The sequence below is a fragment of the Schistocerca gregaria genome, chromosome 3, assembly GCF_023897955.1.
Source record: "Schistocerca gregaria isolate iqSchGreg1 chromosome 3, iqSchGreg1.2, whole genome shotgun sequence".
Lineage (NCBI taxonomy): Eukaryota > Metazoa > Arthropoda > Insecta > Orthoptera > Acrididae > Schistocerca > Schistocerca gregaria.
Window position 1 is genome coordinate 738498587 of NC_064922.1, and position 25964 is coordinate 738524550.

The window sequence follows — 25964 nt, forward strand, 5'->3', positions numbered from 1 at the left end:
ACAGCCATGGGAACCATGATGACACTCCTTCCTATGCCAACCTGTTCATGGGTTGCTTGCAGAGAGCTATCCTGGGACAAGCCTTCACCCACTGTCTTTGTTTAGAAATATTGATGACATCTTTGCATTATGGACTCGTGGTAAGGTTGACCTGTTAAAGTCTCGGACCCTCTAAATACATTCTACTCATTAAAATTCATGTGGTCCTATTTTGAATCCCATGTCACTTTCCTCAATATTGACCTCATACTCACTGAAGGTGAACTACACACTTCTGTTCACATTAAACCTACTAACCAACAATAGTACTTACATTTTGGCATCTGTTGCATGTTGAATGTTCCCTCCCATAAAGCCTTTGCATTCAAGGCAAAAATATTTGTTACAATGCAGACTGTTTGCAGCAGTATACCACAATTTCCATCTTGGCCTTCACTGTATATAATTACCTCATCAGCCTAGCTCAAAAGTAGATTTCCCAGGACATCATATCTAATCCTGGTACTGCTCGTGTCTCCAAAAAATAACTTACAAGAACACCTCTTGTCACTCAGTATTATTCTTGTCTTGAATCCCCACTGAAACCATCCCCACTGTAAGACTTGCCCTATGTACCCTCCTATCACCACCTATACCAGCGCTGTAACTGGCATAACATTCTTTGAAAGGGACAGCCACCTGTGCAACAACACATGTTGTACACCAGCTGTTATGCAAACACTGTTTGATCTCTTACACGGCCATGACTACCATCAAGTCATCAGTTAGGATGGCAGGCATAGGCAGAGGGTGTTTACTGGCAACAATTCCTGTTGCAGAGCATGCTCTACAGTATGACAGTTGTGACTCGGTGCCTGTTTCACTACATGTACCACACGCATTCTTCCCCCAGACACTAGTTTCTCAGAACTGTGGAGGTGGAAACTGGTGTTACAAGTCCTTGGTTCTTGCCAACCACTTGGACTTAATTCAGGTTAATTTCTTTGCTCTCAGCATTTATAGTCAGTAACTACTCCTCTCTTCAATCCCTTTCAGTTTTCTACATCTTTCATTTTCTGACCTGTCCATTTTTCCATTTGCCCCCACCTCTATCATATGCACTTAGCTTTCTGCTATTATTAACTTATGCACAATGTTTTGGCAGTAATCTCTGTCTTGTATATTACCCTAACTTCCACCTTTAAGCTCTTAGGTTGTAAAATCTCATCTGCTGCAGTCTCCAACGATCAGTCTTTCCTTTACATCCCATCTGGTAAGTCTTCCTTGACACACCATTCTGGGTAATTTTTTTTGAACTCTCCTCATTTTCTAAACGTCACCAGTTCCTTTCCTTCACCACTCTTCCTTCCCCTTCAACCCTTCTCCCAGAAAAAGGAGTCACTGGCTCTGAAAGCTTGAAAACGTAATTGCCTTTGTACGTGGGTTTTTCTGCCATCGATTGGTGAGTCAATTTTTTATCTATCCAATTACATTATATTCCAAGACTTACCAAGCGGGAAAGCGCCGGCAGACAGGCACATGAACAAAACACACAAACACATACACAGAATTACTAGCTTTCGCAACCAATGGTTGCTTCTTCAGGAAGGAGGGTTGCGAAAGCTAGTAATTCTGTGTGTGTGTTTGTGTGTTTTGTTCATGTGCCTGTCTGCCGGCGCTTTCCCGCTTGGTAAATCTTGGAATCTTTGTTTTTAATATATTTTTCCCATGTGGAAGTTTCTTTCTATTTTATTTACAATTACATTATATATAATATAGTTACATTAACTTCACACACACTATATTATGATGAGATATTGCATAAAATAAATTATGGATAAAGGTGTGTGTGTGTGTGTGTGTGTGTGTGTGTGTGTGTGTGTGTGTGTGTGTGTGTGAGAGAGAGAGAGAGAGAGAGAGAGAGAGAGAACCATTTGAAAGATGCTTTTTTCTCACATGTACTCTTGTAATTGATGCAAGGGCATTTAAATAACTCAGAAAGTTTTCAGTCAGGTAGTATGCCTGAACTGATCTCTTTTGCTCCAATACTTACTAACTGTATTTTTAGGAACTAAAGTATAAAATCATTTACATACCACCATGTAACATAAAAGTAGGTTTCATACTGCGAGCCTGAGACCAAAGTATTCCAGGTACAACACAATGAATGACACTGCCATGATGTAGGAGTGTGACAGAATATGCAAAGTGTACAGTTGCCATTAATTCTTCTGAACTTCCAGTGTCCAGTACAGGTGCTTTCACAGGCTGGAAAGGATAAGTGGTACTGTTCACCCAATACATAGTTAGGAAAGATGCTCTTTGCCTCATAATGCAAATCTTCAGACCAACACAGTATATACAATGAGTTTTTAGAAAAGATGCTTACCATAAAAATACATTTTCATTACAACTGACAATACACTACTAGAGGTTAACACTCATGTCACTAGTATCTGTCACTTGACACATGTGTAGGCACTTAACACACCATTGAGGAATGAAGAGAAAGTAAATAAAAAAAGAATCTACATATATAAAATCATCATTTTATTCAGACCAAGACATACTGCAACAATTCAAACCTATAACTTCAGCAATATTTTCTTTTTTTTATTTTAATAACCATGATTATCATCCGACATCTTCCAGTGGATCACAGTTTTTCAGTACATTACATTCTTCAGCTACAAACATTCCTTCTGCCCCTTCATATCTAGCCATCCTCCATTCAGTCATTGGATCAGCCTTCTTTTACCTCTTGAAATCTAGTAAACAGTGTTGTTCGACCATCTAACATCATTTCAACTAGCTACATGTTCCATTTTTAATAAAGATTTTTTATTGAATTCTGTGTACTGATTTTACATGGTTGGTCTCATAATCTATATTGCTATATAAAGACAAGTCATCTGTCGGTTAGTTGGTTTGGAGAGAGAGGGACCGAATTGCACGATCATCAGTCCATTTTTCCATATTCAAACAGGTCATGAAGTAGAATCAAAAGGGTCTCGGAAGTAAGAAAGATGGAAAACTAACTGGGAAACATATTGAAAGAGAAAATGAAAGAAGCAAGACAAAAGCTAAAGGAAAAAAAAGAGGCAGATGGAATTAAAATAACACTGCAGATGGCCTGTGCTGGCTAATCACAAGAAGAAAAAAGGATGAGCCAGCCACTAAGCAACACACTAAAATCTCCAGCCTAAAAGCCAAGCCTAGAGGAACATGGATAGGGAAAAGATGAACATCACAGTGAACAAACAGCAAAGAAAGAGTGAGGAAGAGTTAAAATGGAGGAAGGGTGAGGCCAGGGAGAGAAGGCCAGACACCCACCCTTTGATTCTGTCATTTAAAAAAAACTCACAAATAAAATGTAAAATTGTATCAGCTGTTGAGGCATTGTCTTCCAACACCATTGGCAGTGTGGCGGGAAGGTTAAAAGTCCACCACAGATCAGCTAAAATTGGGCAGTTCACCGAGATGTGTACAACAGTCAAGTGGGAACCACAACAACACTGAGATGGGTCCTCGTGATGGAGTAAATGAACAGGAGTCAGGCATGTATGGCCAATGTGGAGCTGGTAAAGGACAACAGAGTCCCCGTGAAAGGCTCGCATGGATGACCATCACACATTCATTGTCTCCTTGATAGGATGTAGTTTATTTGTTGTATTGAGGGTGCACCATTCAGTATCCCAGGTCCGCAACCTTTAAAGTGTAAGACCAACCGGAAATCAGTCTCCGGTGGGCTGATGTCCAGAGTTGGTTTACTAGTAGCCTATTTGGCCAGCCTGTCAGCAAGTTCATTGCCCAGGATCGTGACATGTCCTGCGATCCACATGAAGGACATTGAACGTGCACTGTTTCTGAAAGTGTAAAGAGACTCTTGGATAGTCATTACCAAAGGATGGCGAGGGAAGAACTGGTTGAGAGTTTGTATACTGTTTAAGGAGACACTACAGATGAGAAAGGATTCACCTGCACAGAAGCGGATATGCTCGATAGCACAAGAGATGGCTATCAACTCTGCTGTTAAAACACTGCACCCATCCAGCAAGAAGTGCTGTTCAGTATGTCCAATGTGAGCATAAGCAAAGTCAACATGACCATCGACCATTGAACAATCGGTGTAGACAATTTCTGAGCCCTCGAATTCATGGAGAGTACAGAAAAATGGCTGGCGGAGGGCCTCAGGTGGAACTGAACATTTTAGGCCTTGCAACAGGTCCAGATGAAAGTGTGGCCAAGGCATGGCCCAAGGCGGCATACATGAGTGAACTCACAAGAACGGTGGTAGAGGGAAAGTGTCAAGCTCAGTAAGAGCCAACTGGACATGGACTGCAATTGAAATCTCCAATCTGGGCAGAGGTCATGGGAGATGGGTCACTGCATTAGGGAAAAGGAGGGGGTAATTTGTATGGTGAGGCAAACTACGAAAATGGGCAGTATAAGTGACAAGCAGTTGTTGTCACCTGATCTGCACTGGAGCAACGGCAGCTTCATTGAAAAAGCTATTCACCGGGCTTGTTCAGAAAGCTCTCATCACAAGTCGAACTTCACAGTGGTGTACATGATCCAGCAGCTAAAATGCTGAGGGTGATGCTGAGCCATACAACAGGCTCCCAGAATCAAGATGGGATGCACAAGGGCATTGTACAACTTCAGCAGTGTAGGGCAATCACCACACCTGTCAGTGTGGCTCAGGCAATGAATAATATTAAGATGTTGCCAACACTTTTCCTTAAGCTGACGAAGATGGGGAAGCCAAGTTAAGCAGGTGTCGAAGACCAGTTCCAAAAAGCTGTAAGTCTCCATGATATTAAGTAGTTGATCATCAAGTTAAAGTTCTGGATGCAGGTGGACAGTATGATGACCTAAAGAAGCGCATGGTGCAAGTATTGGCGGCTGAAAATGGAAAGCCATGAGTGAGAACCGATGACTGTGCCCTTTTGTATGGCTCAGTGTAGTCGATGTTCAGCCACAACAATAGAGGAAGAGCAGAAGGAAATACAAAAATCATCAGCATATAAGAAAGGGGATACTGAGGACCCCACTGCTGCTGCAAGACCATTAATGGCAATTAAAAAGAGTGAGATGCTCAGTACAGAGCTCTGTGGAACACCATTCTCTTGGATGTGAGGATAACTGTGGGAAGCACTGACACAAACTCTAAAAGTGCGGAGCAACAATATGTTCCATATAAAAATCAGGAGTTGTGCAGAGCAGGAAGGATGTGGTGTCACCAAGTGGTGTCATAGGTTTTCATCAGGCCAAAAAAAGATGGCAATATGGTGTTGATGCCAGGAAAAGACTGTTTGGATGGCAGACTCCAGGTAGATCATGTTGTCAGTGGTGGACAACCTTGGTGGAGATCACGTTGTCAGTGGTGGACAACCTTGGTGGAAACTGCCCTGCGATGGAGCCAAATGGCCCTGAGACTCAAGGATCCAACACAGAACCACCAACTCACCACATGTTCGTGAAGCTCACACAGAATGTTGGTAAGGCTACTAGGACAATAGCTATCTACATCAGGAGGGTTCTTACCAGGTTTCAGCATTGGACCAATGATACTTTTCACCATTGTGATGGGAACTCACCATCACTCCAGATGTGGTTGAAGACAGCAAGGAGGTGGTGCTGGTAATATGCTGACAGAGGTTTAATCATTTGGAAATGAATGCAGTTTAGTCCAGGAGATGTGTTAGGACAACCAGCAAGGGCACTGAGAAATTCCCAATCATTGAAGAAATCATTATGTGGCTCCGGTTGGCATGGAGCAGAAGATAGGTGTTGCCATTCCATCTGCTGTTTTAGGAGATGAAAGGCAGGATGGTAATTCTGAGATGCAGTGGTGTGAGCATAATTCTCAGCAAGATGCTCTGGGATTATGCCTGGATTGGTAAATACAGCTCCATGGGTGGAAATTCCAGGTATACCTGCAGGAATACGATATCCATAAAGGTATCTGAGCTCGGACCAAAACTGGGAAGGAGAGGTTCATTTCCAATCGTGAAGACATAATTTTCCCAACACTCATGCTTCCATCGTTTGATGAATAGATGGACCTGGGCAGAGAGCTGCTTGGAGGCAGTGATATGCTCCAGGGATGGGTGGTACTTATGATGTTTGAGGGACCACCTACGGTCTCTAATGGCCACAATGATTTCTGGCAAGCACAAAGACACTTACTCCTGCAGGAAGCAACTTGAGGAACAAGGGATGCCAGTAGCAGCAATGGTAGTAGTGATTGTCTGGATCACCTCATTGATGCTCCCAGGCTACAGAGATTCAGTAGCGGTAGCATCTCAGTCACCCTCGCTAAGAGCCCATCTGGGCAAGCACCCAGATGAATGATGCTGGTGGAGGGACAGGAAGAGCAGCAAGTAGTCACTACCACACAAGTCATCATGAGCTCTCCAGTGATAGACAGTAGAATGCCAGGACTGTAAATGGGGAGATTAATGGCTGGAAATGTGCCATGTGCCACAATGAAATGGGTTGGGGCCTGTATTTGGGGGCATAGGTCAAGCCGAGTTAGCATATTCTCAACATCTTTCCCACAGCCAGCAATCTTGTATCAGCTCAACCAATACAGGGTGTGGTACTTCACCATCTGGAGGAAGGAAGATGTTGCAGATGGCAATTTCCTGCATTGTCCTCACTCTGACACCCACAGCTTCTAAAAGTGTTTGAAGGGGTACATGTGCGCTATATACAGAGTATGGACACAGATACAGACTCCACCTGACATCTTGTTACAGTCAGTATGATTTTTGTAATGTTGTTGTAACTCCGCCAGTTCCACTGGAGAATGACACTTCTGTATCTAGGGAAGGTATAAAGAGACCAAGGAGACAGTTTATGCCTCCAGGTCATCTTCTGCCACCTGTTGAGTATTTGTACCCACTTCCATTGCAGCTGAGGCACTGGCGAGATCCAGGTCCTGGTGGGAGGCACTAAAATCTCCACCTCGTCCTCAGACGCTAAACTGTCATGGTGTTGGGGCCACTGGAGTTCTCTGTTTTTCAGCAGACGTCTTCTTTGTCTGCTTGTCCCCTTGCTTCTCTTTAGGAACTTGCTGGAAGGATTTCTCTAAAGTGCCTTCAGGTACGGAGGAAGACTGTGAAGCCCTTCGTCCAGCAGCTTGAGGCTCCTTCAGCCACTGGTGAGTGTCTGCTTTTGCATTGGTCGAGACCTTAGAGTCCCATGGGATCCCTTCCATGCGAGAGGAGTTGGAGGAGGCTGTTGCTTCCCTGGCTGGGGGAGGAGACCAATGTCCCCAGAGTTTGGGAGGGGGGGGGCTATTGCTCTCAAAGTAGGTGCTTTCAGAGCAATGGAAAAAGAGGTGCCCCCAACCACCAAGGGGGAAAATGAATTTGGGTGACCCTGAGGGTCCACTGTACATGGCAGAGAAGTGGGAACTACCGCCACTAGTGAGGGTGACATCAATGTCTATATGCAGCATACGAAGATGTCAAGTGAATAGGGTGCAAGCATTCATATTTCATATAGTCTCTTGGTAAGTCAACCAGTCCAAGGAATTGTACTCCCTAATTTTCTGCTACTTTTTGAGTACTGTGCAGTCCAGCGAGCAGAGGAAGTGGTGCTCTCCACAAATGGCACAGGTGTGAGGAGGTGTACACGGAGTATTCAAATGCAGTGGACATCCACAGTCTCTACATGTGGTGCTGGAATTGAATCAGGAAGACATTTTCAAATTTCTAGCACTTAAAGCACTGCATAGGGAGAGGAATGTAAGGTTGAATTCCACATCAGTATACCATCACCTTGACCTTTTTAGGTAATGTATCAAACTCAAAGGCCAAGATGAAGGTACTGGTGGCAATCCTATTATCTTTTGGTCCCCTATAGAGTGCAGGATGAAGTGAACACCCTGCCAATCTAAATTGGCACATAGCTCATCATAGGACTACAAGAGAAGGTCATGGTGGAAAATAATACCCTGGACAATTCTTAGGCTCTTTAGGCTCTTGCAGGGTGGCAGAAACTGGAATACCACTCAGCTTGCCACAGGTGAGCATTGTCTGGGACTAGGCTGGGGATGTTGTCTGAATCAAGACTGACCCATTTCTCATTTTAGACAGTGCACACACTTCCCCAATCTTGTCGTCCTGGTTCTCAACAAAAAATAGAGGTTTTGTAGCCAGAAAGGAGTCCCCATCCATTCTGCTGCAGACTAAATATCTTGGCAAATAAGGCTCTCTCTTTTCCATAGTCCTCCATTCCTCTCATGGTGTAGCTAGGGAGGGGAACGATTGATGGTCAAACCTGTCAGCATTATAGTTAGCTGTGCCCTTCTTAGAAACTGATGGCACCATTCGGTCACCAGCAAGAGATGACATGGTCTGCTTCATTGTAGGTCATTTGCCCTGATGCCGACCACTCCGATTAGGGACTCTCCCCTTGGGTGCAGCCCAGCCACAGCAAAGGCCACCTGGCGCAATGGCCATTGCCTGGAGTCCTCATTCCCCAATAATATGGGAACCTACTCTTTGGCATACATGGGGAGTTGGCAACACGGGCATCAGCAGTGCAATCTCTGTGTTGTCAGGGGGCTATGACCAGGAGGGTACCTGACAGCTCTACAATGATGGACTGTGTACCGTGCTGGATACTGGGTGTGGAGAAATCCAATATTGTCATGGGGGCAACAGAGGACAGCAGCAACGGAAGTAGATGATGTACCCCTTAAGGTGTCCTCACCCAAAGAGCTGGGTTGTGAGTGGAGTTCCAGAGCCATGACAATAAAAGATGCAGAATGTATAATCACACAATGGATATAATGTGCATTACATAAAGTGTCCTTCGCCAAACGGCCCACACTTCTGTAAAATTTTGAAAGTGGGAGGTCAAACCCTGAAAGGGGACCACAATGTATTAGGCTGAAATGTGTGAGACTCCTTTCCATTACCTCATCTGACAAGCAGGAATACCTTGGGCATATTATAACCCCAGAACATGCAGGGAGGGACAGGTCATAATTTAATGTTGTTGCCTAAAATCTCAAAAGTATTTGAGCAGTTTACTTCACATTTTTACATTATGAAAAATATCAAAATGTTTTTGATTGATCTATATCAAACTTCTACATGATACTCATTCAATGTAATTGGATAGATTAAAAAAAAACTACTCACCAAGTGGCGGCAGAAGGACATGCACATGAATATATTAAAGTTTACAAGATTTCGGAGCCAGTTGCTCCTTCTTCTGGCAGGAAATTTGAAGAGGAAGGAAGAGGGATGAAAGAAAAGGACCGGTGAGGTTTAGGAAAAGGGGTAGAGTTCAGAAAAGTCACCAAGAATACTGATCAGGGGACATTCACTGGATCAATAAGTCTCCCCTGAACCAGGTTTCTGGGTGACTTTTCAAATTCTACCCCTTTTCCTAAACCTCACCAGTCCTTTTCATTCATCTCTCTTCCTTCTTCTTTAACACTTCTGCCAGCAGAAGGAGCCACTGGCTCCAGAAGCTTGCAAACTTTAATAATTTATACATGTGTTCTCCTGCAACTGCTTGGTGAGTAGGTATTTTATTTGTCCATTTACACTATATTTTCAAAAATTGATTATTTTCACTAATGAACAATCAGAAGGTCATAGGCTGCACATTTACACTCACACACACACACACACACACACACACACACACACACACACACACACACACAGAGAGAGAGAGAGAGAGAGAGAGAGAGAGAGAGAGAGAGAGAGAGAGAGAGAAACTGATACACCTGCCTAATATCATGTGGGCCCCCAGTGAACACGTAGAAGTGCCACAACACAATGTCGCGTGGACTTGACTAATATCTGAAGTAGTACTAGAAGGAAGTGACACCACAAATCCTGCAGGGCTGTCCGTAAATCCATAAAAACATGAGGGGGTGGATATCTCTACTGAACAGCACGCTGCAAGGTATCCCAGATATGTTCAATAATGTTCACTCTGGAGAGTTTGGTGCCAGCGGAAGTGTTTAAATGGAGAACAGCGTTCATGGAGCCACTCTGTAACAATTCTGGGTGTGTGGTGTGTCGCACTGTCCTGTCGGAATTGCCCAATTCTGTCAGAACACACAATGGATCTATCTAGATGTGTCAGTGGTCCCATATCACTCCAACTGCAGATGCCCCATCAGCTTGAACAGTCCCCTGCTGACATGCAGGGTCCATGGAGTCATGAGGTTGTTTCCATACCCATACATGTCCATCTGCTCGATATAATTTGAAACAAGATTGTCTGATCAGGCAACATGTTTCCAGTAATCAATAGTCCAATATCTGTGTTGATGGTCCCAGGCAAGGTGTAAAGCTTTGTGTTGTGCAGTCATAAAGGGTACACGAGTGGGTCTTCAGCTCCAAAAGCCCATATCAATTATGTTTCATTGAAAGGATTGCATTTCATTGAAATCAGCAGCATTTTGCAGAAGGGTTGTACTTATATTACGCTGAACGATTCTCCTCAGTCATTGTTGGTCCAATTTTTGCAGAATTTTTTTTGATGTCAGAGATTTGATGTTTTACCGGATTCCTGATATTCATGGTACACTTGTGAAATGGTCATACAGGACAATCCCCACTTCATCACTACCTCATAAATGCTGTGTCCCATTGCTCATGTGCTGACTCTAACACCATGTTTAAACTCATGTAAATCTTGATAACTTGCCATTGTAGCAGCAGAAACCAACAAACCAATCTAACAACTGTGTCAGGCACTTGTTGTCTTGTATATGTGTTGTCGACTGTAGCACCATATTCTGTCTGTTACATACCTCTGTATTTGAATATGCATGCCTATACCAGTTTCTTTGGTGCTTTGGTGTATATACAATAAATGAAGAGGGATCGTTGCACCAAAAATCTCTAAAAAGTTCTTTACCAATTTACTTCAGGTTTTTATGTGATACTCTAATGAACATTCAGAAGAGCACAGGCCACATATTTTGTACATAAAGGGTAAACATTGTTACCAATAATCTCTAATATTCTTGAGCGATTTACTTTATTTTTTACACGAGTCACTAATAAACATTCAGACAGATAGGCTATGCACTTTTTTATATGACAGTGTACTGGTTTTCAGTGAAAACTGAATGCAGGAAAGAAATGCAGTGCTGTGTAGCAAAAAATGTGGTTTCATTTTCTTTCTCGCAATCAGTTCCAACTATGATAGCACGGCATGTAAACCATTACACAAATTGTTTTTGCCATTTACACCATTTCCCTTTATGTATCATTTGAAACAAAAACTGTAAACACAACAATATGATGATTTGTTTTCTTCCTCAGCATCGATTTTACAAAAAACAAGAAAGTTGTTTCTATGGCTTATGCTGGAGTACTACTGCAGGAACTCAATCATCCCATACTTATTTAATTCTACCCACTTGCAGACTAAAAGTACATGAAATACAGTTGTTGAGGTTACTATCCTCACAGACCCAGTAGCTGGAGATATCTCCCTCACATCCCCTATGTAAATGATCCCAAACCAATACATCTATTCATTTTAAGCAACTTCAATTGCCAATCGGGTTTCATTTGTACTGAGAACAAACAAAGCTCAAGGTCAGAGAAAGGGATAAGAGTACAGGGCAGGAGTGGGGAGGGGGTTGCAGCGGAGAGAGGAAATAGACATAATGAGGGGCGAGGTGAAGACTGACTGGGGAGGGGGATTGGGGGGGGGGAGGAGGTGATGCAGAGAGAGAGAGACCAAGAGGAGAGGAATAAAGACAGGGGGAGAAGGAGATGGGCAGAGAGATGGGGCAAAGTAATTTATAATGTACATCCAATTCTGAACCCAACATTTACTAGTTACTAATACAAATGGAAGGAACATTAGTCTGGTAATTTTAGTTATGGCAGTTTAAAAACTTTCATATACTGCCTCATATAAATACTGAAATTCTTTTAGAAAAAGGGGTAGGGGTGGATGGTTGTTAATGTTATGAAAGGTTAAGACAAAGAGAGTAATGGCATGTGAGGATCTATGGGGCAAGTTCCCATTTCTCTAGTTCAGGGTCTCATATATTTGCTGTGAATGAACAATGATATACTGACAGCAGAGAGTACGGATATTATAAGTTTACTGACTCCGGCACATGTCCACCAGCCAGATGTCAGCCATCTAGTGAACTACAAAAATTGCAATATAACAAGTTGCACAACAGATGGAAGTAACTTCCTTTCAGGTAGTGACCTCAAGCAGGTCATCATCAGCTATTCTGTGTCACTGTCGTATCACCGCCATTGGATGAAGTTTAAGTACTGAAACATTATAATTAGCTGGTTCGACTGTCGCAAGGTGGACTGAATCAGACAGGTTGGCTGTGGGTCAAGATAAAAGTTTGTTGGAGCGGCCAGCTGTCAGACAGTTTGTGGTCGGTGAGCAAAGTACAAATATAGGTGACTAGCATGCCATGAGGCCCAGTGCTCATCGGGTTTTCCCAGGCAGAAAGAGGGGAGTGGTCTGGTGATCATTTGGGTTTTCCCAGGCAGAAAGAGGGGAGTGGTCTGGTGATCATTTGGGTTTTTCCAGGCAGAAAGAGGTGTGTGGTTCGGTGGCATGGTCCTGGGATGACCGAAGGTGGAGGGACCTGTGACTTGGAATATTGTCACTAATATAATTGCAAGGAAAATATGTAAAATTTGTTACATGCATGCTAGAGAAAACCAATGATAGTTTTGGAAGCACAGCAGTGCAATGAGCTCATTGAAGCACAAATCCATGTCTGAAGCTTTAATAGTTTTAACATTATTACCATTATGATTTATGGTATATTCTAACAACTGAACCCCATCACAAAAGTCAAACTTGTGATACACCAGATGAAAGGGAATAATCCTGCAATATAATGGACAGATTATTTTTTTACTAAACAAATATAAAAAAGGTTATAAACAATTTAGTTCATTTATGTAAATAGTGCCATAATTATGGAATCCTCCACAAAGACGCAAATGATCTTATCAGAATGAGTTTCCTACTTTATATTCCAATAACTTTTGATGTGTATTTAATTAAAGATTTGATTTATAAACTAGGTCAAGTTTGTGTTTTGACTTGAGTGCCAATATGGCAAATTATATGTTCGAGATTTTGTTTAAAACTGTTGGAAAAATGCATAAGTGAGTTTATTCAGGAGTTGTAAAATGACTGCAAAATTTTTGTGTGTTTTATCATCAGTATTTACATGAAATTACTGTGAAAACTAGAAACGGTGATTAGGATGAAAGTATCTGCACTGAAACAATACAATACAATACAATACAATACAATACAATCTTGGTTGTGGTCATGTGACCGAACCTTTAAATAAGTGTGCAGAGCAGAGCTCGTGGTCTTTTGTCTGTCATCTTGTGTACAGAACTCTGCTGAGGTATTCTCACCTTGGTTTCATCTGGAGTTGGTTAAGTTATGGACAGTTTGTATGCCATATATGTTATTTTCATGTAGCAGGATTTGTACTTTATTACTTAGTGCATACTGCTGGGTGTAAATGCAATGTGTTGCTTATACTAATTCCATATTTTACACTGCTGAGAGATACTCAACTGTTACCAAATTCAATGAGTTATTTGTATGTGGCCACCATTCGCATATGTTGCACTTCAATGAAAAGTAAAAGGGATTCATATTAAAGTTAAAATGGTGTACAGCCAACCCCTATTGATTGTAGTGAGCCATGCTCAAAGTTAATGGCCATTAATGGCACACACTCTGGCGAAACTTACTAATGCATCTTAACTGTTTGCATCAAACAGGATACACAAAATGTGCAGCAGGAAGAAAACTCTGAGAGTAATTTTGTAGTATGATGTCACACTGATCTATGGGACTCAGCTGAATTCGTTATCTCACACTGATATACTGCCATACGACTTTCACTCAGGCAGTAGTGACTGACTACAAGTAATAGACCTTGAAACATTTCTTCTATATATCTTTTTATGTCACATTGAACACACAGAACTAACATCAGTATAAAGTCTAACTGATTGCACCGTGTGTTAGACACTTAACTTCTGGAATTTCAATTGGTAGTTCCTTCTACTTCATTTATTCTGTTATAGACTAATTTTTTTCTGAATACAAGGATCCTGCAATTCAAGTTGTATTAATAATTTGATAGCCGGTGAATACTGTAACAGTAAAAATGTTGATTTATTATAATCCTTAGCTATAACAGTAGATTTGTTTTCCATGACAGTATTATAATAAAAGATATACATATGTACCCTAAGCAGTCGCATTGATACATATACATATTCTTCGGAGATTTGTTGTTGTAGGTTTCAAAAAAAGGAAACTAGTGCAGGATGACACGATCCAAGTGGCCCTTGTGATGTAACAGTCACTCAGATCCCTTGAGTCAAGTTGCTGAGCATGCTCTGTACAACCCCAAGGCAGACAGTTCCTCTGTGTCCATTCATGTGCTCAACCAATTTAGTGGTGATTATCTTTAAATGTTCCAATTTTTCCTACTTTTTAAGTATTTCTATTAGGAAGGAGCTGGAATTTGGTCTACTGTGGGTATATACTGGGCTCACATCTTGTCTACTTTAAATTTTAGTTTACTCATTAAATATCACACAAGTGTTGCTGCCAGATACTGTCATGATTTGTTTCTTCTTTTTTACTCACAAGACACAGTACATGAAGCATTGCAGGTTATATGCAACAGTTTCATAACCTGAGAGACCAAGAAGTTCATCGGCATTCAATGCAGACTCACCTCCTGCATGAGAGGGCAACATATCTTCTGGGCAACCCACACACAAAAATGGTTGACCAAATACAAAGAGTCTAGTCTCATTCTGTCCTCATTAAAAATATGTGTACATCAATATGCCTGTATATATTGATTGTGTTTTGCCTGTATTAGGATGAAAACGCCTGCAAAAGAGTAAAATTGTTGTTGGATGAATAAATTGTTGCTGCCAATATTAGTTTAGCCACATTTTAAAGAATAGTTTTTTTTATGAAGAACAGGTTTACAGGTGTCCATGGTAAGTTTGTACCCAGTGGGGGAATAGAAGGTTTGGCTTGCCATAATATAGGTTAAGCAGAATGGATGAAAATCACTTGCACTCATTGGGTTTAGCGGTGTTGAGTTTTAGGACAGAGCAAAAGATTTCCGTGTATATGCGGAAGTTTTTTCTTATAAGGGCGATAGTTATGGGACAATGTTCGGGCTGGATTTCTTGGTTAAACTTCACACTAAAAATGACCTTGATAGAAGCATGTTAGAACTTGGGTAAACTGCTGGCATGCCACACTGTTGCAAGATTCATCCCTGGTCCAAGGGGAACCACTGAGACTGCAGGCAAGGCCATTAAGGATCAATTTGCACACTAGTGTAGTGCAAGGAATGGGAAAACTAATGAAGGTGGGCTTAGGAATTAATTTCATGGTCTGTAGAGTGTGTTTAGTGACCATTACATGAAAATAAGAACTTAGGTAAAGCTTAGTATTTCACACACAGGGTTGTTCTATGCACAGGAGTTCGACAATGAGCAAGCATTATCTGTTGAGATAAACAATTTTTGGACTGCAGACATGAAATTTTCCAAGGGACTTATGATCACCTATTTTGAGGCTTTGCAGGAAAATTATTCAGACAGAACAATTTCAGACCCTAAGCTTAAGTGAGCCACCAGCTTAGCTATGTTAATGGAGAAGGCGATGAACTCAGAAGGAGAGAGAAAGTAGCAATGAAGCAGTTACTGTTTAGAATATGAGGATCTGTTTAATACTCATGGGACATTGCCACTGACCCCAGTGACACTGTGTAGAATCCCAACTGGGAATGAAATGCCTCCATTTCATAAACCAAGCTGGATAGCACATAGCCTGAAAAAAAAAAAAAAAAAAAAAAAAAAAAAAAAAAAAAAAAAAAAAAAAAAAAAAAAGGGCAATCATTGGGACCTTTGTTTTAGTTGTCATGTAGTATTGTTTTTCTGAGATGATCTAATCTAATCACTTGGTGGATAAATTCATTAACCAGCAGTTACAACACTGTATTGTTAAGGAAAGTACAGATCATTGTGGAGCACCAGTAGTGATCAGCTTGAAGAAATGTGCAAACAGTGTGAAGGTGTATCCATCTTATTGTAAGTACAGCTACCTAAACAAGCATACTGTTCCAGATGCTTACACAGTTCTGAATATAATAGAAACTTCAGATAATCTGGGGCAATGCAAATTTTTTCTACCACTGATCTTTGGAGTTAGAATTAGTTCCAGGGGAATGTCTGAAGACAGTATTTGCAGTCCCATCAGAGCATATCAGTATAAACATACACTGATTGGACTGAAAAATGCACCAGCAACATTTCAGTTACTCTTAGACAGGGTTTTGTTGGGATTGCAACCTAGGCAATGTAATGTGTATTTAGATGAGCAGTTGCACATGGCACATTTAACATCAAGATTAGGAAAGCATCATTCCATGCAGGAAGAAGTGTGTTATTTAGAGCATGTAGTAGGTCACGGGGAGTCCAGGCAGACCCTACGATGGTAAAAACTGATATATTTGTATTGGTATATTGTAAGCTCGCATAGTGCTTGAACTTACAGTGTCTGGAGTTTTCTAGGCACATTGTAAGAGGACGTGAGTTCCACATGTACCAGTATTAAGGTGGTGCGCAAGCACAGTATGAGTGATGGGATTTGGAAGTACATTGACCATGGAGCCTCCGTGCAGCAGCAAGCATGATAACATAGCCAATACAAAGTGATGTTTGCCAACTTGGAAATGCAATGGGTTTCTCAGTTTGGAGCTGGCTACATGATCGGTAGACACATATCAATTCCTTAGTTCTTTTATGTCATTTCCATCAATGGCCTGGAATATTTCCATGTGGTGGATCCAAATTCTATTTCTGTGACAAAAGTAATGCACTGAGGTGAACGTGCTGTGAAATCATTGTGGCAGTCATTGTTATGATAGAACATAGCTTTGATCTGCTGAGTTACATCTAACCAGGGCTCAGTTGTACAAAAGAGAGTGAATGTATTGCTTGTCTGGGTTAATACTGATAGCACTCATGCAAGATTGGCTGCCCCATCTTTCATGTATTAATGACAATTGATTCTGTGTTTGATGTTCAGAAATCATGTGTCTACTATTGAGGTACAATATGTTCAATTTATGTGTTCCTCTTACTTAAGATTTCAAATGGTCTGGCAATAGCAACTTGTGCACTCTCATGTTTAAATGTAATCTTTAAATATTGCACCCTATGAGTGGCATTTTACCACAACCTTAACTTTGTTTTGAACTGGCTGAGGTGGATGTTGACTGTGGTATAGTTTCTTATTATAGTGTCTTTTGTGAATATGGGTTTTCATGGGCTCCATTTATTTAATGACACCAGTTAAGAATGAACTCCATAGAAGTGGTTCCCTGTGTACAGTGGGGGCCATTACTGAATGGATTTGACAGTATAAAAATTTGATTTTTATTTTTTACTCAATGTTCGTCAGTGCCTTCTGCCTGATGGCTAGATGCAGCGTATCAGTCACATTGCACAAAACCTGACAGAACCAATTTGAAACTCACATGTTGAAATATCAGCAGCTAAGCTCACATATTGGTGATGAGGAACACTACTGAACCACACGTCTACAATTTGGCTCTCCAGTATGGAGGGTTGGAGGTGGTCACATGGGGGTGGAACCTCGGCCAGCCGATAGGAGCAGACACACCATCTGTTCTCTTCTGCTGGCGACTTCCGACCCAACCAGATGTTCTTCTCTCCTGCTCTCTTGGGCGGCAGCCCATTCAGTTTCGGCGGCTTCTATAGGCCTGCTTTTCTTTACTACATTAAACAGCAATGCTCTTATAAGAATGAGTAACTCCTTCATCTCAACGGGTGCCTACAGCTTTCCCTTCCTCACCAATCCTGACACATTAACATATGGCGTCAGAAGTGGGATACCTCACTGTTAGGCCTGTCTTATTGATCTAATTGCCATACCCAACGAATCTGTCAGTAGTACTTCGCCCTTGATGTGTCAGATGTGATGCGCAATAATACATGCATGCATCATGGTTCGTCACGCAGCCTTCCGCCATTTTGGTGTTCTTTCCAAACAGCTGCTGCTGCAAATGCCAGGTTCCTTGTGTGGCCAAGCGCTTCACTGCGCTGCACAGCCAGCCGCCGCTGCTGCCTTTTCCAGGCAGTCCGGTGGTACGCCATGCAGCAGGTAGCTGCCTTCTACGCTGCTCCAAAGCAGCACGGTCACATATTCTGGCCGCACGCCACCACCCAGGAAATGCCCAGGTTCCAGCCGACTAGCTGAGGCATGTCACACAGCCATCGACACCACCGACATCATCTTTGCTGCTGTTTCCTGTCGCCATTGTCCAACAGAATGCAGTCGTCATTGACTCACCACTGCCGCTCACTGCAGCTTTTGTAAGTCCATCATTCAATTTCTCCTCACCACTGTTTCCTTGCTGCCAGCTACGCTGTCATCTTGTCAAGTGTAGGCCTTTTCTTTTAGTGCTCAAATTGTAAAGCTGTTAGCGAGCACTAGGTGTACCAACGGTGCCACCATGCTGCAAACCCATGGTACCGCCATTGGTGAAGGGAACTCCTCACCTATTGAAAAACCAGGGCCAGTAGCCACCCTTCAAGCAGAAATAGAGAAGTTATTATTACAAAAAATAGAACTGACAGAAGAAGGCCAAAAATTGGCTCAAACCCAGTCTGATGATCCAAGTGCCTCAGCAACACACCCTGTTGCACCACAAATGATGGCTGTGAACACATTAAGTAGCACAGTACCCCAATCACCCATTGCAACTCTGGCTAACAGTTTCCGTTGCAGTCGATTTCAATTCGACATTTTCTGGAAAACCTAATGAGCAAATAAAATCCTTTCTACAAATTCTATTAAAAACAAAGATTCCAAGACTTACCAAGCGGGAAAGCGCCGGCAGAAAGGCACATGAACAAAACACACAAACACACACACAGAATTACGAGCTTTTGCAACCGGCGGCTGCTTCGTCAGGAAAGAGGGAAGGAAAAGGAAAGATGAAAGGATGTGGGTTTTAAGGGAGAGGGTAAGGAGTCATTCCAATCCCGGGAGCGACAAGACTTACCTTAGGGGGAAAAAGGATAGGTATATGCGCGCGCCCACACACACGAACACACACACACACACACACACACACACACACACACACACTTTCATCCATACATACACACACATACATACATGGATATGTGTGTGTGTGTGCGCGCGCGCGCGCGCGCGAGCATACACCTATCCTTTTTCCCCCCAAGGTAAGTCCCTCCGCTCCCGGGATTGGAATGACTCCCCACCCACTCCCCCAAAAAACCCACACCCTTTCATCTTTCCTTTTCCTTCCCTCTTTCCTGACGAAGCAGCCGCCGGTTGCGAAAGCTCAATTTCTCTCTGTCTGTGTGTGTGTGTGTGTGTGTGTGTGTGTGTGTGTGTGTATTTTATTCATTGTACCTATCTACCGGCGCTTTCCTGCTTGGTAAATATTGGAATATATATATATGATGATGTAAATAAAATAGAAAGAAACTTCCACATGGGAAAAATATATTAAAAACAAAGATTCCAAGACTTACCAAGCGGGAAAGCGCCAGCAGACAGGCACATTAACAAAACACACACACAGAACTACTAGCTTTCGCAACCGATGGTTGCTTCTTCAGGAAGGAGAGGGAAAGACGAAAGGATGTGGGTTTTAAGGGAGAGGGTAAGGAGTCATTCCAATCCCGGGAGCGGAAAGACTTCCCTTAGGGGAAAAAAAGGACAGGTGTACACTCGCACACACATACACACACATATCCATCCGCACATACACAGACACAGACACAAGTGGATACATGAAAGGACATGTACAGCACAAAACTGTACAGGCCGACTTCATCTGATGACTGACAGAGACTGCTGACAGACAGGCACATGCCTTAAATTGTCAGGTGACACCCGTGAATCAGTTCCCACTGTTAGGGACATCACCTCTTTTGCCACGTTAGAAGCTGGGTTGAAAGAGAGACATTCAGACAGATGTGACACCCGCTATTACAGGGACAAGTTGTCCACCCTCCACCAGAAGCAAAGGGAGGATGTAGAGGCATTGTTGACCGAATCTGCGTTGTGGCTTGCCGCACACGCTGGGTTCGGACCCCATCAGTAACGAGATGTTAACTGAGCAGGCAGAAGCCCGCTTGATTGACGTTCACAATGAGCGGAGGAGGACAAGGTGAAATGGATGGGAGAGAAGGTGTTGGGATTGTGGAGGAATGAATATAAAAATGTCCTGGCCTTGGTTCCACATTATAAAGACATCAATAAACCGGAACCAGACCAGGGGTTTGGAATTTTGGGACCCTAGGAATGTTTCCTCTAGGTGGCCCATGAAGAGGTTGGCATATGGGTGCCCATGGCTGTGCAATGAATTTGTTTGTATATCTTCCCTTCAAAAGTGAAACAGTTATGGGTTAGGATGTAGTTGGTTAGGTGTATCAGAAATGAAGTGGTGGGTTTGGAATCTGCAGGACATTGGGAGAGGTAGTGTTCAATTGCAACAAGGCCATGAGCATGAGGGATGTTGGTGTATAAGGAGATTGCATCTACACTGATGAATAGGGGCCTGGGAGGTAAGGGTGCAGGGATGATGGAGAGTCAGTGCAGGAACCAACGGTCAAAAACACAGCCTTCCCATCAAAGATACCAGTCACTTCCTGCACCACACAGAGACAGGCACGTGTGTGTGTGTGTGTGTGCGTGTGTGTGCGTGTGTGTGCGTGCGTGCGCGCGCGTGCGCACGCACGCATGCGAGAAGGAATTCCATTCCCAAAGGTATCAAAGAAAGTTCTGTACCTTATGTGTGTGTATTAGTTGATGACACAGCACTCCTGCCTTTAGGTGATTTGTTTCCTTTATTCCTAAATAAATCAAAATTTCTGGTTGGTGTGATGGATGGGAGCTCGCTCAAAATGTAGAATACTATAAGTTAATGCAGCTGAGTACGACAAACAAATCCATAATGTTCAGATACAGCATTATTAGTGTCCTGCTTGACAAGTCATGTCATTTAAATATCTGGGCATACTGTTGCAAAGTGATATGAAATGGAATGAGCTTGTGAGGATTGTGGTAGAAAGGCAAATGGTCAACTTCAGTTTATTGGGAGAATTCTAGGAAAGTGTGGTTCATCTGTAAAGGAGAGTGCATATACACTGAAGTGCCAAAGAAACTGGTATGGTCACACATATTCAAATACAGAGATATGTAAACAGGCAGAATATGGTGATGCAGTTGGCAATTCCTATATTAAACAACGAGTGGCTTGAGCAGTTGTTAGGTCGGTTACTGTTGCTATATTGCAGGTTATCAAGATTTAACTGAATTTGAACATGGTGTTATAAATGGCGCACGAGCGATGGGACACAGTATCTCTGAGGTAGCAATGAAATGTGGATTTTACCGTATGACCATTTCACGAGTGTACCATCTATATCAGGAATCTGTTAAAAAATCAAATCTCTGACTTCGCAGCAGCCAGAAAAATATCCTGCAAGGATGGGATGAATGACAGCTGAAAAGAGGTGTTCAATGTGACTGAAGTGCAACTCTTATGCAAATTGTTGCAGATTTCAAAGTTGGGCCATCAACAAGAGTCAGTGTGCGAACCATTCAACATAACGTCATTGATATGGGCTTTTGGAGCTGAAGGCCCACTCATGTACCCTTGATGACTGCATGGCACAAAGCTTTACATCATGCCTGGGTCCATTAACACTGAAGCATGCTGCCTGGTCAGATGAGTCTCGTTTGACATTGTATCGAGCAGATGGATGTGTATGATTATGGAGACAACCTCATGAATCCGTGGACCCTACATGTCAACAGGGAACTGTTCAAGAAGGTAGAGACTCTGTAATGGTGTGGGGCATATGCAGTTGGAGTGATATGGGAATCCTGATACACTATGTGATCAAAAGTATCCAGGCAACAGGCTAAAAATGAATTCCAAGTTCGTTGCACCCTCCATCAGTAATGATGGAATTCAGTATGTTGTAGGACCACCCTTAGCCTTGATGGCAGCTTCCACTCTCGCAGGAATACATTCAGTCAGGTGCTGGAAGGTTTCTTGGGGAATGGCAGCCCATTCTTCGTGGAGTGTTGCACTGAGGAGCGGTATTGATGTTGGTTGGTGATGCCTGGCACGAAGTCGGCATTCCAAAACATCCCAAAGGTGTTCTATAGGATTCAGATCAGGACTGTACAGGCCAGTCCATTATAGAGATAATATTGTCATGTAACCATTCCACCACAGGCCGTGCAATATGAACAGGTGCTCAACTGTGTTGAAAGATGCTATTGCTATCCCTGTGGAAAGCAAGAAGGTGCTTAAAACATCAATGTAGGCCTGTGCTGTGATAGTGCCATGCAAAACAATAAGGAGTGCAAGTCCCCTCCATGAAAAACGTGACCACACCATAACACCACCACCTCCAAATTTTACTGTTGGCACTACATACGATGGCAGGTGACGTTCACCCGGCATTCATCATACCCACACTCTGCCATCAGTTCGCCACATTCTGTACTGTGATTTGTCACTCCACACAACGTTTTTACATTGTACAATAGTCCACTATTTACGCTCCTTACACCAAGCGAGGTGTCATTTGGATTTTAATGGCGTGATGTGTGGCTTATGAGTAGCCGCTCAACCATGAAATTCAAGTATTTTCACCTCCTGCCTAACTGTCAGAGTATTTGCAGTGAATTCTGATGCAGTTTTGAATTCCTGTGTGATGCTCCGGATAAATGTCTGCCTATTACACATTATGCCCCTCTTCAAATGTCAGCAGTCTCTGTCAGTCATCAGATGAAGTCGGCCTGTACAGTTTTGTGCTGTACATGTCCTTTCATGTATCCACTTCACCATCATATTGGAAACAGTGGACTTGGGGATGTTTATGGGCATCAAAATCTCATGTACAGAAGTGACATCTAATACACTGACCACGTTCCGAGTCTATGAGTTCCGCAGAGTGCCCCATTCTGTTCCATCATGACGGCTAATGACTACCAAGGTCACTGATAGGGGTACCAGGCAGCAGGCAACAGCACAATGCACATAATATGAAAAACATATGTTTTTGGGGTGACTGGATACCTTTGATCACATAGTGTATGTCTAGATACGACTCCGAAAGGTGACAGTACATAAATATCATGTCTGATCAACTGCATCCACTCCATTGTGCATTCTGTCAGAATAGGTCAATTCCAGCAGAACAATACGACACCCCCCAAACATCCAGAATTGCTACAGAGTGGCTCCAGGAACATTTTTCTCAGTTTAAACATATCCAGTGGCTACCAAACTCCCCAGTCATGAACATTACCGAGTATCTCTGGGAACCCTTGCAACATGCTGTTCAGAAGAGATCTCAATCCCCTCATAATCTTATGGATTTATGGACAGCTGTGTAGGATGCATGGTGTCAATTGCTTCCAGCACTACTTCAGACATCAGTCGAGTCTATGCCACGTTGTGTTGTGGCACTTCTGTGTGCTCACAGGGACTCTACATGATATTAGGCACGTATACCAGTTTCTTTAGCTCTTCAGTATAAGATGGTAGCATGACCTATTCTTAAGTAGTGCTTGAGTGTTTGATACTGTACCAGGTCATACTAAAGAAAGACCTCGAAGTAATTCAGAGGTGGGCTGCTAGATTTGTTGTTATTGGTAGGTTTGCATAACACACAAGTCTTACAGATGTGCTTTGAGAACGCAACTGGGACTCCCTGGAGGGAAGCCCAAATTCTTTTTAAGGAACACTATTGAGAAAATTTGCAGAACCAGCATTTGAAGCTGACTGCAGAAGAATTCTGTTGCCTCCAACACACATTGCGTGTAAAGACCAGGAAGAGAATAAACGAGAAATTAGGGCTCATACAGAGGCATACAGACAGTCATTTTTCCCTCATTCTGTTTGTGAGTGTAACAGGAAAGGAAATGATTAGTAGTCGTAGGGGTACCCTCTGCAACACACTGTAAGAGGGATTGCCGAGTGTCTATAAAGATGTAGTTTTGATAACTTTATAAGACTCCAAAATGAATATTGTGCATGTCTTCAAAGAATGTTCAGTAATTTTAATAGATTACACTGTTATTTACATTATTTTTATTTCCTGTTTGTTTCCTTTACTGTTTCTCTTGTATTTACAATAAAACAATATACATGTGCTCTTACCTGGTACAAGTAATGATGGCAAATGCAAATAATGCCCTTTGGGTCCGTTATGACTTGCAGGTCTAGGGAACAATCATGAATTCGCAATGGAATTGGATCATCTTCATAGAAGTCACATGGTAAATCCACACTCTTCGGAAGCTGAGGTAGATTCAGTGGAATATTTAGCTGAAATTATTGCCACGGTTTTTTGTTAATTTAAATAATATTTTTCAACCACAAAAGTTTTAACAGCACACATAATTAAAGAAAACATTTGGAAGTTGAAAACACACACACAAACAGTGGCCTTCCAAAACACAAAGCAAAAAGAACACTTAAAACAGTATGCAGCAATACACGAACGACAACACAACCAAATGATTTATTTGATAAGTTTTACTATAAAATGGTATTCATAATTTAGATGCTACACAATTCTCATAGATGAATAGATGACCAAGTGCCTCTCTTGTTTGAAGATATTTAAATGTAGTGGCTGACTGAATAAATTCAACATTATGACTCAGTTCTGTTTTTGAACTTCATTAACGGTCCCTTTTTTCATTTTTCTTTTCTTTTATTTTTTTCAAATCACGCAATGGACCTATTGCAAATGCACTCCAGAGGTTTAACATAAAGCAGAAAATTAAATCCATTACTTTTAACATTGCAACTGGTTACCAATAATACATGGCAAAAGGTAATATGATATATACAAGAAAAGAGGGTGGAGGAGATTAGTGTTTTAACATCTCGTCGACAACGAGGTCATTAGAGACGGAGCACAAGCTTGGATTAGGGAAGGATGGGGAAGGAAATCGGCCATGCCCTTTCGAAGGAACATCCCGGCATTTGGCTGAAGTAATCTGGGGAAATCACAGAAAACCTAAATCAGGATGGCCGGACGCGAGATTGAACCGTCGTCCTCCCGAATGCGAGTCCAGTGTGCTAACCACTGCGCCACCTCGCTCGGTTAGAAGAAAAGACCATCTGCTAGCTACCCAAGTTATGGGTTGAGAGACACAGCCATCAGTTATAACCAGTAGTGACTGAAATACAGTGGTAAGGAGACAGTTACCAATATACTACTACTACTACTACTACTACTACTACTACTACTAATAATAATAATAATAATAATAATAATAAACCTAGATTTAAAGCTGTTCTCAATCGGAACTGCAATGTATGCAATGCATAGTCTTATTGCAGATATTGTGCCTTTGCCTTCCTCCATGCTTTGAACTGATATACACAAAAATTTATAGGACCTACAGATTAAAGTGGACTTTGAATCACAGTGCAGTGTAGCAGTTTTCATATTAAAAACTCACTGCCAGAGGTGAGAGGAGTGATAAGTGACAGAAAAAATTCTAGGAGCAAATGGGTATTGGATCTAGACCTTTGGATTTGTAGTCTGCCACGTGCCCACTAAGCCACCAAGTCACTACAATGAATCACAGAAAAAATAAAATGGGAAGAGACATATACACAGAAGGTGGCACTGTATCACCTGCAGGAAAGAAAGGTCTTGTTTCATAATTTTATACACAAAGCATAGACTCCATAACCCGTTATAAAGCCTACGATCAGTTTCAGCCAAATTATGCAATTTTCAGATCTTAAATGGGGAGTTTACGACAACTATCATCAACATTAGCTGATATCATTAACAGGGATCATTACAACCATATTTTAGATCTGATGATAG

The 25964-nt window shown here is 42.1% G+C and overlaps 1 protein-coding gene across 7 annotated transcripts in view; it reads right to left on the reverse strand.

Annotated features, from left to right (window-relative positions):
* Nucleotides 1-25964, reverse strand: part of LOC126353810 (protein pigeon) — a 479712-nt gene that overhangs the window by 197266 nt on the left and 256482 nt on the right. For all 7 annotated transcript variants that reach the window (XM_050002914.1, XM_050002910.1, XM_050002911.1 and 4 more), the window contains exons 7-8: nucleotides 24272-24439; nucleotides 2076-2247 (exon numbers count right to left, since the gene is read on the reverse strand). In XM_050002914.1, coding sequence (XP_049858871.1) covers nucleotides 2076-2247; nucleotides 24272-24439 — 340 coding nt within the window. The remainder of the gene's footprint in view (nucleotides 1-2075; nucleotides 2248-24271; nucleotides 24440-25964) is intronic.